Source organism: Fundulus heteroclitus, chromosome 22 (genome assembly GCF_011125445.2).
Source record: "Fundulus heteroclitus isolate FHET01 chromosome 22, MU-UCD_Fhet_4.1, whole genome shotgun sequence".
Lineage (NCBI taxonomy): Eukaryota > Metazoa > Chordata > Actinopteri > Cyprinodontiformes > Fundulidae > Fundulus > Fundulus heteroclitus.
The window spans coordinates 19,424,370-19,440,583 of record NC_046382.1 but is presented as its reverse complement, the minus strand read 5'-3'; the positions used below and the strand labels follow the sequence as shown (position 1 = coordinate 19,440,583).

At 36.6% G+C, this 16,214-nt stretch overlaps 1 protein-coding gene across 3 annotated transcripts in view; it reads right to left on the bottom strand.

Annotated features, from left to right (window-relative positions):
- The window catches only part of eys (eyes shut homolog), a 268,769-nt gene that overhangs the window by 207,586 nt on the left and 44,969 nt on the right, over positions 1-16,214 (bottom strand). For all 3 annotated transcript variants that reach the window (XM_036126396.1, XM_036126397.1, XM_036126398.1), the window contains exons 9-12: positions 8,980-9,119; positions 4,416-4,579; positions 4,008-4,261; positions 1,276-1,380 (exon numbers count right to left, since the gene is read on the bottom strand). In XM_036126396.1, the coding sequence (XP_035982289.1) occupies positions 1,276-1,380; positions 4,008-4,261; positions 4,416-4,579; positions 8,980-9,119 (663 nt within the window). The remainder of the gene's footprint in view (positions 1-1,275; positions 1,381-4,007; positions 4,262-4,415; positions 4,580-8,979; positions 9,120-16,214) is intronic.

The following is a 16,214-nucleotide window of genomic DNA, read 5'->3' as shown; positions in this document are numbered from 1 at the left end:
AGTCAATCTTTCAAAATGTCCACTTGTGTCGATAATTTTTTCCATCGTGAGAGAGAGTCTTTTTTTTTTTTTTCCTTTTTTTCTTATTCTTAACAAACATGACAATAGGGAACCTTGGCTGAACTTCTGAAAACGTGTTAAAAAGGAAATTATTTAAAAGAAAAGAAAAAATGCCAATGTTTTTTTTCAAATTAGGATGAAAATGCAAATATAGCAAAATACTAAAAAAGTTTTTTTATGATTATGTGTGCATGTGTGTGTTTTACGGGGAGAAGCGTGTAAATCTGGCAGCCCATTTATCTAATTGGATTTCTGAAAAGGACAAAGGAGATCAAAAACACCTGTTTATAAATCTGTCACTGAAATTAAAACAGTAATGGGAGCTTTGCTCACTCATCGGTGTTCTGTTTCTACCAAAATCTAATTTGAGAAAGAAGCAGAAAAATACTAAAAGCTGATTATTTACTAGGGTCATAGGATGTTTTTTTTAATATGTTTTTTAAAAACATAAAACAAAAACACAAAAAAAAAACATGCCATGCTATAGCAGCGGCACACTGTAAATTATTATGCTTTACCTATAATCAAAACTGAATACGATCAAGTGTAGGGCTTCTATATTTGAATTACACAATATATACATAACATTTATAAAATAATTCAAATTTTCTAATAAAACTAATTATCCCGTCCCAGAGTATATTCTAGTTTGTTCAAATGTTTGTGTGTAAATTCTGAAGGCAGCAGTTTGCAACTTATTGTGACATTGCACAGGCAGCAGCAAATGGGTTGGCTGTTGCAGCATGACATGTCCAATCCAGTGGGGATATAGTACTTTATTACGATGGCTTGAAATAAAATAGGCCACACACAAAGAAAAGCAACACCTCCCTCCTTCATGGCCCACGTATAGACCCTGCCTGGAGTGGTGTTCTAAACAAACGGTAAACACGGACATTGATTTTAACCTTTATTCTAAAAGAGTTTTTTTTTCCATCTGTAATCCATAATAGAGATTTATTGCTTCTATTTTCTTCACTTGGAGCTCTCCTAAAAGCCTGCATTCAAACTGAAAAGACCATACTAAACGACTCTTTGTTTCTTTGCTATATTTGGAAGTGCATTCTTGACAAAATGCGGAACACCATCAAGGCAAACAAACAAGTTGTATTAGGATTTAAACTTTTCATGTACTCCCGAGGTGCAGTCACTGATAATTGATAACAGAGTATTTTTGTAAACATCCTCAATAATAGGCAAGTGCACGCTACTTACCAAGAGGACAGTGACAAATGTAGTCATTTATCAGATCCACACATGAGCCTCCATTCAGACAAGGCTGCGACCAACAGTCATTTACATTCTGAGAGCATGTTCTTCCTGCAGAATAAAGGTGGAGAAATTAATAAGCTCTACTTAATGATCAAGGAGATGCAGCAAAAATATGTTCTGGTGGAACTTCTTCCCCTGTTGTTGCTATGGAAATGTAATAATTTTTGTTCTGGAGATTCAATAACCACAATATTCAGAATATACACAGTAAAACTTTCTCTTCATGTCAGCCACAACACAAACTGAACTTGCACAGCTGATCAACTCTAATTGTACTGAATCAAAAGGCAGTGAAATTAATATGTATTTATCATGCTGAAGCATATGTAAATATGCATAAATGGTGCAACCTCAGTTTTAGTGTCCTCGAGGCAAATGTTTGATATGGAACAGATTAATGATTTTGCTAACAAAATTTAAAGCGCCATCAGCCTTGGCCTCTGGCAATAGGTCTCTTGGTTCTGTGAGCCAGGGGGGCAATCCTGACAGGAGAAAAGGTGTCAGGTGCTGCTTTTGCCACTATGACCCTATACACTGGATGAAAACGCATGCAGTACGTAACTTACTAAAGGTGTAGCACCAGCCACATTCACTATGACTCCCGATAAAGATGTGCAAAAAACATCAAAACAAATGAAACTTTGTTGCAATAGTGTAATTGCATACTAAAATTTTAGAAAACAAATGAAACAACAAAAAAACAACGTCACCTAATTTGGTTAGATTTATTCAAAATCCAATGTTAAGAAGTTAATGTTTAAACAAAATCCCTAGTGGATATTTTGGAACCCTAAAAACTTTTATAAAATAAACATAACTGGAGCATTTTTTCTTTGATGTCATTTTTTATGGTAATCAGCCAATATCCAGAGTAATTAAGATAGTAAGAGTTGTAATAAAGCTCTCTGTTAGAGGACTGCAGCACAGTGTTGTATTTTTATAGTAACCAAGTTTCCATAACGATCATTAGACTCTATTTAAATGCAAACTGGTTATTAAGAGCCTTTTCTGTCCTACATTTACAAATGCAAACATGGGTAAATTCCTATATTCCTTTACCTGAGACTGTAAGTTTTTGCCAGATGAAACCAATGCCTAATTCATATCTCCCAGTCAGTTGCACTGCTCGCTGAACCACGAAGCCAGTGTGACATAATTTCTACCAACTGTCCCCACCCACTGGGGTCCGCTAGGGGTCTCTGTGGACATCTGCATGCTGCCCAGTTTTTTCTGTAAATGTTGGCTCTGAGTAGCGTTAGCGGTTCCAGTCAGAGTGTGGAACCAGTCACACAGCACATAAAGAAAGTGACAGGTCAGATCATGAGTAGAAGAAGGAAAAGTAAAAACAAAGCGTCTTTTAGAGAAATAAAGTTAGGAGAACTACAAAATTTTTCACAGTGTAGATTTATAGCAGGTACAACAGAAACACAAACTACATTTCAGCTACTGGCGAGAACTCTATCCTTATTTTGACATTTTTTTTCTTCCCTGTAATCTCTGAATAGATGATGTATAAACCCTTGCATAACAAGAAGCTGTGGTGAAAACTGTATATTTTTATTTTGGAACATGGCACTTGCTTGCCAAAAAGAACCAAGGGGTTCTCGTACAAAGGGAGAGGTTTGTCAAGCCTTTAGGGCTTTGCTAGATGACAATAAACACTCCTGTTTGGATTAGAATCATAAAGGATGATATGTGAAAAACCCCTTCATGCCTACTTTTAAATTATGGTGGGTCTGTTATTTTACCAGAATCATTGGGAGCCTTCCAAGACTGCCTAGTGATCTGACCTGTATATATATATATATATATATATATATATATATATATATATATATATATATATATATATATATATATATATATATATATATATATATATATATATATATATACACAAAAAAAGATTCTAAATAAAAAAATACGATGGAATCTACCAGTAAATTAAAATTAGGGCCATAACTGGGTCTTTCAGCAAAATGATGGTCCAAACTATAAGCAAAAACAATACATGAATGGAAAATTAACCATTTTCCATGGCAATCTCAGTCCCCAGACCTAGATTCTGAGGAAAACATGTGCAATGAGTTAAAGAAAACAACATAAAGGGCCAAGGACTCTGGATGATCTAGAGTGATTGAGTAATTAGGAATTATTAAAGATCCATGTTTCCTCCAACGGTTTGCAATATTGCATTTTTTCAGTGCAAGTTTATAGAACTGCAGTAAAAAATACATTTGTTATATGGATTTTAATATATAATTGACTATGAGTGCTAATGATTCTATTGCAAATATGATATATATTCACAATAAATATTCTGTATACTGCTATTTACAGCAAACAAATACTAATTTAACAAAACATAAAAATAAAATGATCCAGCAAACATAGGAAGTTAAGATGGTTTTAAAGGTCAGATCAAATATCAAAATTTCCCCAATAAAAGGTAGGCTGGTTTAATTTTTATTGTATTTAATATTTGAATGTCTGGAAGTGTATTTAGTAATATATGTTTAACATGTTTACCATGATGAATGCTTAAATATACTAAAAAGTTAGCTACAACACTAGTTTTCAACAACAAAGGCCACACTCTAAAGCCCGACACTTCAGCTACTAGCCGTGTTAAAAGCTGCAAAATGGGCTTGTATTCATATCAGATGGTCTCATACCCTCAAACCCCAGGGGACAGTGGCACCGATAATCACTGATTAGGTCCACACAGGTGGCGCCGTTTGAGCACGGGAAGCTGTTGCACTCATCTGCTTCCACATCACACAGCGGCCCCTCATATCCCAGCATGCAGCGGCAGGTGAAGTTATACCGCTGGTCCAGGCAAACACCGTGTTCAGAGCAGCGACTGTCGACACAGTAATCAATGTCCTGCTCACAGTAGACCCCTGTGTATCCACCGGGACAAAGGCAGCTGGCAACAGATTATAGAGAATTTCTTAATAGCGGGAGAGAGTCAGAAGATTTCTCTCAACCCTAAAGGGAGTGCAGTAAATGTCACAGCTTTTAAAATCATTGACATTCTGGTGCCAGAATGGCCCGAAGACAATCAGGACTTGAAAACTTACCTGTAACCGTCAATCTCGTCCATACAAGTGGCTCCATTTCTACACCAGTGCTGGATACAATCGTTCACATTTATTTGGCAGTTCCGACCAGACCAACCGCGTGCACAGATGCACACATAGCTGCTGGCATTATCCAACACACAGCGACCTCCATTGGCACACGGCTGTTGATAAAAGATGAATTAGTCAAGTCCACGTGTCATTAAGTCGGAGATGCAAATTAAATTCTTTTCTTTTCTTCTTTTCCTTAATGTCACAGATTGAACTGAGCTCATTCTGGTCAGAATCGTAGTTTTTTTTTTTTTTTTTTTTTTTTTTAACAGAGAAAAATCTAATAATTTCTTGCTCCTGGTTCAGTGAAAATGAGCTTCATTACAGCCACATGACACGCTCATGAATACTGATTCCTGCTTCATTTAGGGCTTCACTCTGTATTCCAGGTGGCATCTACATCATGTCCTACGAGACAAGATCAATGGTCATTGAGAGCTAAAACTCCTGAGAGCTCCTTGTAACAAAGCAGACATGAGGTTAGGAGCTGCATTTGGGGACAGGGGAAACAAAGGGGCAAAGGAAAATGTGCCTTAAGGGACACGGTTTAATACAGACATCATAGTGTTCCTGTAAAAAGGGCTGACCATCTCCATCTCTTCTGATTTTATTTTTTTAATACCAATAGTCACAGACAACTCACAAAAAACAACGTATGAAAATATACAGATGCCGTCAATATTCTGTGGCAGTCCTTTACATCTAGTAAAGAAAGTAGTCTTATAAATCGCCCCCATGTATGCAGAGAAAATGCAAAAGTCTTGACAATTACACAAGTCAAGCTTGCCAAAAAATATAGAACAGTCAAACTTGTACCTAGTTTAGCCTTGCTTTGATCCTTAAGTTAAACATGCTACAGTATGTGCACAAATTATCAGAGCTATGTGTGTATTTAAATTGATTAAATGGTAAATGGACTAGAGATTATATATAGCACTTTTCCTTTCATAGCTGCCACTCAAAGCGCTTTACACTAGAGCCACATTCACCCACTCACTCTCACATCCATACACTGATATGCAGATTGACTCGGGGTCAAGTGTCTTGCCCAGGGGCACATCAACATGTGATACGTGGCAGCTGGAATGGAACCCAAAATCTTACGATTGAAAGACAACTATTCTACCCACTCTGCCCAGTATTTAGACTCAGTTCAAAGGTTTAAAATTAGACATATGTTTTTAAGTTTCAATCAATATTATATGAAGTCATTCCCCAGTGTTTCCCCTACCATTCTACAAGGGGGGCGCTCCGTGCCCCCAACAAAGACCACCTGCCCCCCCAATGAGAACAGCATAGTAAATTATTAAACGTCTATATGTGTTCAAGGTAAATTTTTTTTAAATATTAGCCTTTCTGGGCATGCTTCGGTGGTGCAGTGGTTAGCGCACATGACCCATGTATGGAGGCCTTAGTCCCGGACATGGGGTTAGGGTTAAGGTTCGACTCTGAAAGAAGCTTGCCGCATGTCTCTTCCCCTCTCTCATACCCCCTTTCCTGTCAGCCCACTGTACAAAAAACAAGCCACTAGTGATGTTAAAACCTAAAAAATAATATTTGCCTTTCTAAATAGTGCCAGATCGCCTCCTGAGCCATTTGTGTCTCTAGGCTCCCACATACTTGTGCATAGAGCTCAATTTTAAGAGCGCGTACATACACAATAAACTGCTTGTCAGGAAGAAATCTTCACATTGAACCATTTTCTATGTGACACTATGCTGATACACTGAACTGCTCCAAGGCAGTCATGACTCACAAACACCTGTGGCATCACAACCCCTCTCCGTGCCTCGCTGACATGTGTGAGGTGGGTACCAGCAGGAGAAGAAACGGCTCTAGATGCTCAGCTGGCTAATCAAACATGCTAAATCCATTCCCAATCTTCCGAGAAATGCAGCCAATAGATGCGCTCGACTATCAAGGGTAACGTGCTTAGAGAGTCAGTGAAGATTACAGTATGCGCACAGCACAACCAAGTGTGCAGGAGTCTTCAATGTGTCTCTTAAGCCAAGTCTTTACACCTCTACTTTCAGTTCGGTCACCTGCCTTCGCAGGCAGGTAAAATCACACTCCCGCCAGGAGAGCGCTCACAGAATTGCGACATATTTTTATCTGCTTTAGTGAAATATATCTGTGTTTTGTAAACGCACCAAATTTGTGAGGAGGGCTTCACTAAAGGTTGGCACAGAGTCGGGAGTGCTAAGCGTCCACTAGCTGCACAGATGTGGCCAGAGTCTCGTCTGATGGGGGAACACGGGGTGTGCATTAAAACAATAAATGCTTAAATGACCAAGAAGTTATCCCTGACAGAATTTGCGTCGGGAGCACGGGATCCAATGAGATAAATGTATCCTTTTCTGTTGTGTCTTACAACAGGAAAAATTACATTTGTTGATTTCACGTGGTGCCACACATGATTGCTTCAACATATCAAGAATGTTTGCCTAATATTAGGCAAACATTTAATTAGTTCAAGTCAATTATTATAAACATGAACGCTCAATTTAGCACGTTCTCAACAACTTAATGGCTCTATGGTCATTTTCAGATGTCCTACAAAGCCAATGTCCAAATTGTTGAAAATCACCAAAAACAGATGGCTGCCTTAGTCTTTTAAATAACCCCTTGTTTTCTAGATACATCCCATGAATGGATACTATTAAACAGATTCCAAATGTAAATGAATTTAAAATTCAATAAAGTTACAGCTAACTCAGGCAGATCTAGACGTAAATAGATTAATTCATTCACGAAGTTGAAAGGAAGAAGGCAGGTTTCTTTCATAACCATATATAAAGATACATTTTAGAGACCGAAATGTAAAAAGAAAGACATAAATGGATGGATATATATAAGAGGAAAATCAAGAGAAACATAATCTGGCTGGTCATTTAAAGCAGTATTCTGCGATATTAATGGAAAGTTAAGTGGAAGAAAAATGTTAGCAACACCCCCCCCCCCCCACAAAAAAACGTACAAGCTGCAGAGCAGAACCTAAAGCATTTAGATAAACCTTAACAAATGTTGATGGTCCAACATGTATTAGGCAGGTACAGAGGATGGATAGATTAATTACAACATTTTTATGTATCAAAACCGCCAAGAAGTTGGATTTCCTAGTAAGGATCATAGCAAACCAACATTTAGAGCACTGTTTCAATTTGAATGGACCAAATATGGGTAATTCTATTTTGTTCTGTACGGGACAGCAAAGTGTTTCAATTATCAGAGTAAGATTTTCAGACATATACAGATTTTTCTCCAACTCAGTAAAGGAATTAGAGTTGAAATATCTTTTATCTCCTCCCACTTTGAACTCAAACCATCTGGCATTTACTGAGGGTAATGTCTAACTATTCTTGAGTTGATTTTTGCCTTGCAGATTATAAAAAAATAATTTTATTCAACCAGCTTCAGAAAAAAAAAAGTTTCACAGCTGTATCAGTGGAGTTGTACATAAAGATATAAAATCTGACTCAAACATTTTACCCTTCTTTGAATAAGGATCTTCTGATTGTATCAATAATCTGTTTTACATAAGTCCACAAATATGTTTGTGGGCAAATGTAAAGCGTAATAATATAATTGAAAAACCAAAATAAATTAGGCAAGATATTAGGTAGAGAATTGTAGATTTCCACAATTCTGGTTTACTTTGGGTACAATTTTCAGTTCCTTGAAGGTGCCAGGTTCATCGTTCTTATGAACAGGTGTCATATGCAACTATAAACAGCATGTAAATATCCACCTATCAGCCCACATTACATAAAAGGAAATGTGCACTGTGTCCCAGAGATGACATGTTTTGGAGCAACATGTTGATGTAAACCCCAAACAGAAGTAAAAGACCTTGGGAAGGTACAGACTGAAGCTTGTTATTATGGCATCATCCGCAGGGAAACGTGTCCTGCACAGACATTGGCGGAAAGGCCACTCGGCGAGAAAGAAACCATTACTGCAAAAGAAACATAAAAAAATACAGACTGCAGTTTGCAAATGCCCTAAGGGAAAGACTTAATATTTAGAGACATGCCCTGTGGTTGGATAAAACTAAAAATGAAGGGATATGGCAGTAAGAACCTTTGTTAAATTTGGAGGAAAGAGGATGAAGCTCAGCAGCCTCAGAACATCATCCCAGCTGTGAAGTATGATATGGTAGTGTCGTGCTGTAGGCGTATTTTGCTGCAGGAGGGCGAGGTGCACTTCACAAAAGAGAGTGCATTTTGTTGAAAGAACATTATATGGTGATATTGAAGTAATATCTCAAGACGTCAGCCAGGAAGGTAAAGCTTTGGCACAAACAGGTCTTCCAAACAAACAATGGCCCAAGGCATAGAGCCAAAATTATTTACAGCATGGCTTATAAAAAAAGTTTGGTATAAAGGTCTGTGCGAGCAAGACTGCCTACAAACCTGACTCAGACATTTATTAGTTTGATTTAAAACCTGACATAAGAAAAATGTTAAGTCTTTTTACATGGTGTATATTGATATGTGGTTTCAGCTGTACCTACCTGAAGGTTTGTAGGGCAGGGTAAACGGCAGGTGTATTCAAGGCCTTGATGGAGATCCAAACACTGAGTTGTTGATTGACATGCAGTGTCCGGCAGGGAACAGGCATCTATGTCAATTTCGCAGTTCTTTCCCTGAAAACCTGCAAAACGAAGATTAAAAAAAAACATGACATATTTATGCATGCAATACTTTGCATGAAAAAAATAGATCTGAAATCAGTACCACTAACCCATGTTTAATTCATGCTGATGCACCAGGCCCACTCTTCTATATATTTAATTAACAAGGCCAAACCTGGTGCAACTGAGGAGGATTGGCCCCATTTTAAAGCATCTCCACTCAACCAGTGCCCAACTGAATTTGTAACTTGCCTCAATTTATCTCCCAATTAAATATTGAAGCACTAGGGTAGAGCATTTCATTTCTTTTTCACCTTTATGCCTTTTTCTTATAACTCTTATATGACTTCAAATTCAAATGAGATTTTGTTTTATTCTCGTGCAAAAATGAAATATCACTAGATTTTAACCCAGTTCATAAAAAGAGATAGAAATGGAGATATTACACAACAATAACAAGTAGTGGGCTCAGGTTGTTGTCTCAGTGCATGACCTACTTTTTCTTAAGTTTCACTTCGCAAACAGATGTCCCAACATTTTCCCCCAGAATTTGCTGTTGTCATTCATAATGTATTGCTTCATTAATTATAGAAGCCCACCCTGGCCCACATCCAATAAAATAATCTTAAACCATGCCATTATCAACACAATTTTACAATGTAGAGTGCCATTTCCAATGCCCTCAAACAAAACTGCTTATCTAATTATTTCCCCATTAAAACTGTCACCAGACATCAGGTTTCTTCATCTCAAAAATACTGCAAGTATTTTTTATTATTATTATTTTTACTACCCTGAAATGCAAACAGGTGTTGTTTGGTGTTTGTCAAAAGGCGGGCTTCTGAATTATAATTTTACTCAGTGTGAAACTAGCCTTTCTTTGCTTTAAAGGTGCTTTTCAGACTTCACAAAAGGAATAAAGAATGTGATTTGTAAGGTTTTGTATGGATTCTATGTCGTAGATTTCCATCTGTAATATTCCAGCTGGAGTTCTTTGCTCTGGTTTGGGTCCTTCATTTCCTCTATTTATTTGAAACATCTATTTAAAAGGTTTTGTAAGCTTCTCTTTTAAAAATCTTCCTTATTTACACCTTAACCCCCTTTATTGTATCTATGAGACATTTATTAATCTCCTGTTTCTCATGAGCGAGATCATTTATTTCAGTATATAAGTTAAAGAGTGACAGTCAAAAATTGTGCAGTTTCATGACACATGTGTAATATATTTTTTGGTTTTTCAAGGCATTTGTGTCTGTCTACCCGACAGCCACTGATACCTTTTACAAAAAGAGTAAGCCTCATAAGTTTATTGCTGAAGATCTGTTTAGTGTGTGAATTTGTGAGTGAATGGGTGAATGACTGAATGTAGTGTAAAGCAGTTTAGGGTCCTATGGACTTGATAAATTGATAAATAGTACAGGCTATTTATCATTAAAGCATAAAACTGGAAAGTTGAGTGGAAGGAAAAATGTTGGAGAAAAAGGGGCAGCACGAAAAGAGATAGCTGCATTCCTAAAAGCGTTGTGAATCAAGATGGCCTTTTAGATTATAGCACCACAACAAACACACCAACACGAATCCTCCATTACACATGGCTTTGATGTTTCACATCACACAAGGTAACTTAGAGATCATGTTACATGTGGGCTTTAAGACTGTGCAGCTAACATTGCAGAACCAAAGGGTAATGGCTTACATTTAAGGTATTTTTCTACGGGGTATTTCCCCAGGGCTCAGCTCTGACACAATGCAAATGCAGGAAAGCCTAAATTAACTCAGCGTTTTCAATAAAAGCGAAGTTGGCCTGTGGCATACAGAGCATGTTATCTTAATCAGAATGTACGGTGATTTGCCGATTTATTATTAATCCTCAAAGTGAATCAAGGGTGTAATACTGGTGGGTAGACCTCAACCTCCCACCATTCTACTTCAGGATCGTACTGTTGATCATGAGGCACGATAAACACATGTACATCATTAAAGTAATATTGATGATCTGAAACAGGCTAATGCTCATGCAAGATATATGGAAGATTCTCCCTATTTGGGTAAATTATTATCTGTATACATTTCTGCATTAGAATCTTTTATGTTTGTTTTTGAAAAAAATATATTTGATTTTAATCAGCTATAAGCCATACTAATGAAAATAATCAGAAATAGCAAGGTGCAATACATTACTCCGTGTGTCAGAAATTTATATGAATGCATATTTCACCTTTTTTCAATAGTGGCAATAGATTAAGTTTTCAATCATATTGAGTTCTGCTGAGATAAAACTTCATGTGACAGTTTTAAGTGATAGTGTACACTTTAACAAACAGAGAAAACCAACACTGTGTTTTAGTTGAGTAAACAGCGGGTGGACTATTTTTTCCTCAGCTCAACAGAATACATTCAGCAGCAAAGCACATTATGATTCCATCCATGCCTTGTGACATTTCCTTGTACTGTAGTACAGACCAGCACTCAAAAGAACTACTTTTAAATCACAGAGCTGACTACACTGTAATACACTGCAGATGAGGCATAGGAGCACCAGCTTAAGTTTTCTAAGATAACAGATGAGATTTAGTAGCAACTCTGGAAGACCGAGGTGGACACCGTGGAATTTTCTTACCATGGATCTGTGGCTGTATATAGTTCCAGTTTGCTCAGGGAGTTAAGGATTCATGATCAGGGATTAGGGTCGGCTGCTAAGGCTGTTTCAGAGGGAGCTCAAAGAAGAAACCATAGGCTGCAGCTACATTGTGTGAAAATGTATTGCAGGTTTAAAAAAAAAAAAATAGGCACTGCAAATGTAACCATGCAGTTTAAGATTAGAAAAATCCCCCTGGTTGTTGCAAATTCTAAAGCTTGTCTTGACCTATTGATTTTAATCCACAATTTTGATGTTGATCATGCCCAAATTAAGTGAGAATAAATCGTACACACTATAGATATAGAGCGTACAAATTAAAGAATTTAAATGAATCACCCCTGATTCACTTTGAGGATATATATATATATATATATATATATATATATATATATATATATATATATATATATATATATATATATATATATATATATATATATATATATGTGTGTGTGTGTTTGTGTGCGTGCATGTGTGTGTGTGTGTGTGTGTGTGTGTGTGTGTGTGTGTATCTTAAGTGAATGAATACCATACCAATTGAAGGCGTGAGCAGGTGTAATGGGGTGGGAGCGCAAACGCCGTCAGAGCCTCTGGTGTCTTATAGGCTGTATTCGACTTGACATCTGTAATGGTAGGTTCTCACTCAATAACCCTAGGGGAAAACTAAAAGCTCACCTCTCTCTCTCTTCTCAAAACATCACAACTCAAACACAACTGCTTACAGCTTAAATTTTACTTGAGAAATCCTATAGAAAGAAAAACATGTGAAGATCTCTTTTTTAAAAATGTCAAATTTAAAATTAAATTTTAACATCACTATAGCATTATAAACTGGTACTCAAGTGGTTTTGGCTTTGAACCAGCTCACTGCTAAAAGGGTTTGCAAGTTTTATTTGTGTCAGCAAAGTTATCCCCCCATAACCCGTGTGAAAAATGTTCAAAGACATGCCAGGTAAGTGAACTGGAAACTCTAAATTCCCTGCAGGTATGACTTTGTTTTTCTGACTGTGTGTGAGTGCTGACATCGTCCTGTCCAAGCTGTGTCTTTTGACTCAGCACATCCTTATATAAGTTTACCCATGTGAAACTATGACATGCTGTGGTTGTGATTGCAGTGGACAACCAGTGGGGAATGTGAGGGTTATCTCTGTATGCTCATCACTGTTAGAAACTGAAAAACCCAATTCTGTAAGCATATTTGTTGTCGTTAACACAAACAAAATTGGACTACGAGCAGAAGTCCTCACACAGCTCTCCTGAACCACATAAGCCATTCAAGTACACTTCAAGCCATCATAAGCAGTCTTTCAGACTAAATAGAGCTGTGCTTTGGACACTTCAAAGGCAGCTCAATGGTTTATGAAAACACGGCTACTTCTGAATGTCCCCATTAATAGCAAGTCTAACACTCCAGCAAATAATAAAAAAAAGAAAGAAAATGTTACACATTTGTATTCAAAATAAGAGAAGTCCAATATCACTAACCAGTGTTAGTAAAATATATGCTTTCACATGGCAAAACATTTATTAATAGATTTTTGCTTCAATATTAATAATTGATGATTATTAGTGTAGTAGCTTAATAGAAAATCAGCAGAGCCATTAGTCATAACTGTTTCAGTGTAATTGAATCATTAATTAAAACAGTTGGGTTAAAAAGCAAGGTGGAGTTCAAAGGGTGCGGTCATTCACCCAGAGGAAGAAAAATGGAATACTACCATTTAAATGGAACAATGAACAGTTAAAATGACTACTAACCATGATGATCAGCTCTAAGGTGAAGGCCTACCATTTCCTCTCAGTAATGTAACCAGAAACATCAATAAATGCCTAGAAAAACACATACCCAATTTAAATAAGCCTCAGTCAAAAGAAGACAAACTGGTAGCCATTTTGGCTCAATTGTCTTAAGAATTTTTAAGTTGTTTTTAAATGGTGACATTCTGAAAGCAAACTCATGTATTCCTAGACCCTCCGTGCATCACCAGAAGAAATGGAAGTATCCCAGAAGTTCCTGAAAGGGTGGGCAGAAGAGGCTACAACATGCCAAATGATACATTGACTGACCTAAAGAGAATAGCATAACATTTCATGAAGTGTTGAAAGCAAAATTGTCCTTCCTTTTGGTCTAGGGGCCACAGACCGGGTGTCAGATGATCCTCAAAGATTGAATTCAAGCCAACATACACAGTGCATGGGGGATTGATATCATGTGATGGGTAAACTGCAAAAAGGGAACTAAAAGTAAGTAAGTGAAAATAGTGTATTTGCCATTGATTTAAGCAGGTAAATAAGATTTTCCGCCAATGGAATGAGTACTTTACAATTAAAATAGGAACAGCTCATCTCCATTATCTTATTTCAATTGCAGAATATCTAATGATCTTATTTTAGAGGTAAAAATACTTTTTCCATTGGCATATCATCTTATTTACTTGCTCAAATCAAGGACAAATATACTCAGTTCAAGAAAATTTTACTTGCATATTTTTAGTTCCCTTTTTGCAGTGTATGATTTTCATAGTATAGTATTGGGCCAATTTATCTCATACCACGGACGATGGATCAGTTTGAATACAACAGAATATTTGAAAAGTTCACTTTGCTTTATGATTACGAGGAAAATACCCTCTATACAGTAGCAATTGAGTAGAATCTTGGTTCGAACGCAGTACTTTGACTCATTAGAAAAACTTTGGGGTGACAGCAAACATGTTGTTTCTAACCAGAAAACTAAGAAATATAGAGGCATTATAAAATATATGATGCAGTTCTGAGAAAAAAATAATTTGCAATTAATATAGAACATTTTTCTGTTTTTTAAGAAAAATGCAGACATTAATGTTTGATCAGGGTAATATCCCTTTCCTCAGTTTCTGTTCAGTATTAACAAAGTTTTCTTTGTTGAAGTTTGATTTGGAATAGAGTGAGCAGAGTACCCAATATATTGTGTGCATGGAAATAAAAGCTATTATGATGATATTAATCTATATTAACTTTTTGCATAATTCATTATTTTGTGGCAGCTTTGTTAAACGTTATTAGACAGAAATGGGTCAGAGAAAGAAGGAGGGAAGACACACAGCAAAAGTCCCAAGTCAAAGGCTAGACGGCTGCCTCGAGGACAAATAGCCTCCAAGCATGGGGCGCTTGCTTTTTCGCTAAACCACATGCCTTTCCCTCAATTCTTAACAACACACTGCTATTATTTTAATCACATCTCTATGTGTCATTCACATTCCGCTAGTGCTTTGTTGTCTAACTGTGTGAACGATAAAAAAACAAAAAAAAAAAAATCCTTGATAACTTTAACCAAGATAATAAACTAAAAATAACAGTCGCAAATTCTTGTGTGAAGATTGTCTTGACGTTTTGTGTATTGGTACAGTAAACTATTACAAATCAGTGGGCAAGGGCAGTTTCCAGACTTACCAACAAGAAGCAAGTAAAACCCAATCACCATGCCTTGCAGAGACTGTCATAGACCTTGAGCTTTTTTACATTTTTCATCTCAAAACTACAAACTTCAATATATTTCATGGGAATTAAAAAAAATAGACCAATATAGACACAAAGTAGGAAGTATTCACAAAGTGGAAAGAAAATGATTTTTTTTTAACTGTTTTTATCTCACAAATATGGCCTTTGTGGAACAGTGGAAAGAAGAAAGCTGTTTTTAAAAGAAACCCATAAGAAACCAAGCTTTTGGGTTCGCCATGAAACATGTGGGGACACAGCAGCATTTGTAAGAAGATGCACTGGTCAGATGAGACCAAAATTGAACTCTTTGGCTTCAGAGCAAAATACTTTTTGTTGTAGAAACTCATATGTCACCCTTACCGCACCACGGCTATCGCTATGATAAGCATTTCCCCATGGTAGGGGCAGCATCATCCTGTTGTGCTTTTATTTTACAGGGACATGGAACCTGTATGGAAGCCCTGAAAGTGAGAAATGAAATCTAGATTTATCATTTAAATATTTCAAGTTTTTTTCCCCCTTAATTGTTTTGCCTTGAAAGGCAATTGAAATATTTTCCTAAGTATTTGGTAATGTAATACTCTCTTTTGCCACTAGAGGCACTGAAGTAAAACCATAGACGGTCACTGATTCCGTGTTCTTCAAATGGACAGTTTTCAAGAATTAATGACAAGAGATTTTTGCAAAGTAAAATAAGATACAATGAAGGCACAAAACTGTATATCTATGCACTGCACATCAATCATGTATATCTATGTGCAATTTTGAATTACGACAGTGATGATTAAGAATATGTGTAGGACAAATAATATCATGACTGCTCTTTCTTGGGACCAAAAGAGAAAAGTATTTTTTTTTCTCCACCAACATATTTTGCAATGTGCTGGTTAGAGAAATAATGTATATGGAAATCTGAACAAACATTTTTTTTTTTTTTTTTTTTTGCATTCTATTGGAGGAAAAAAAATAGTCTTAGAAATAGTCTTAAGGTCAT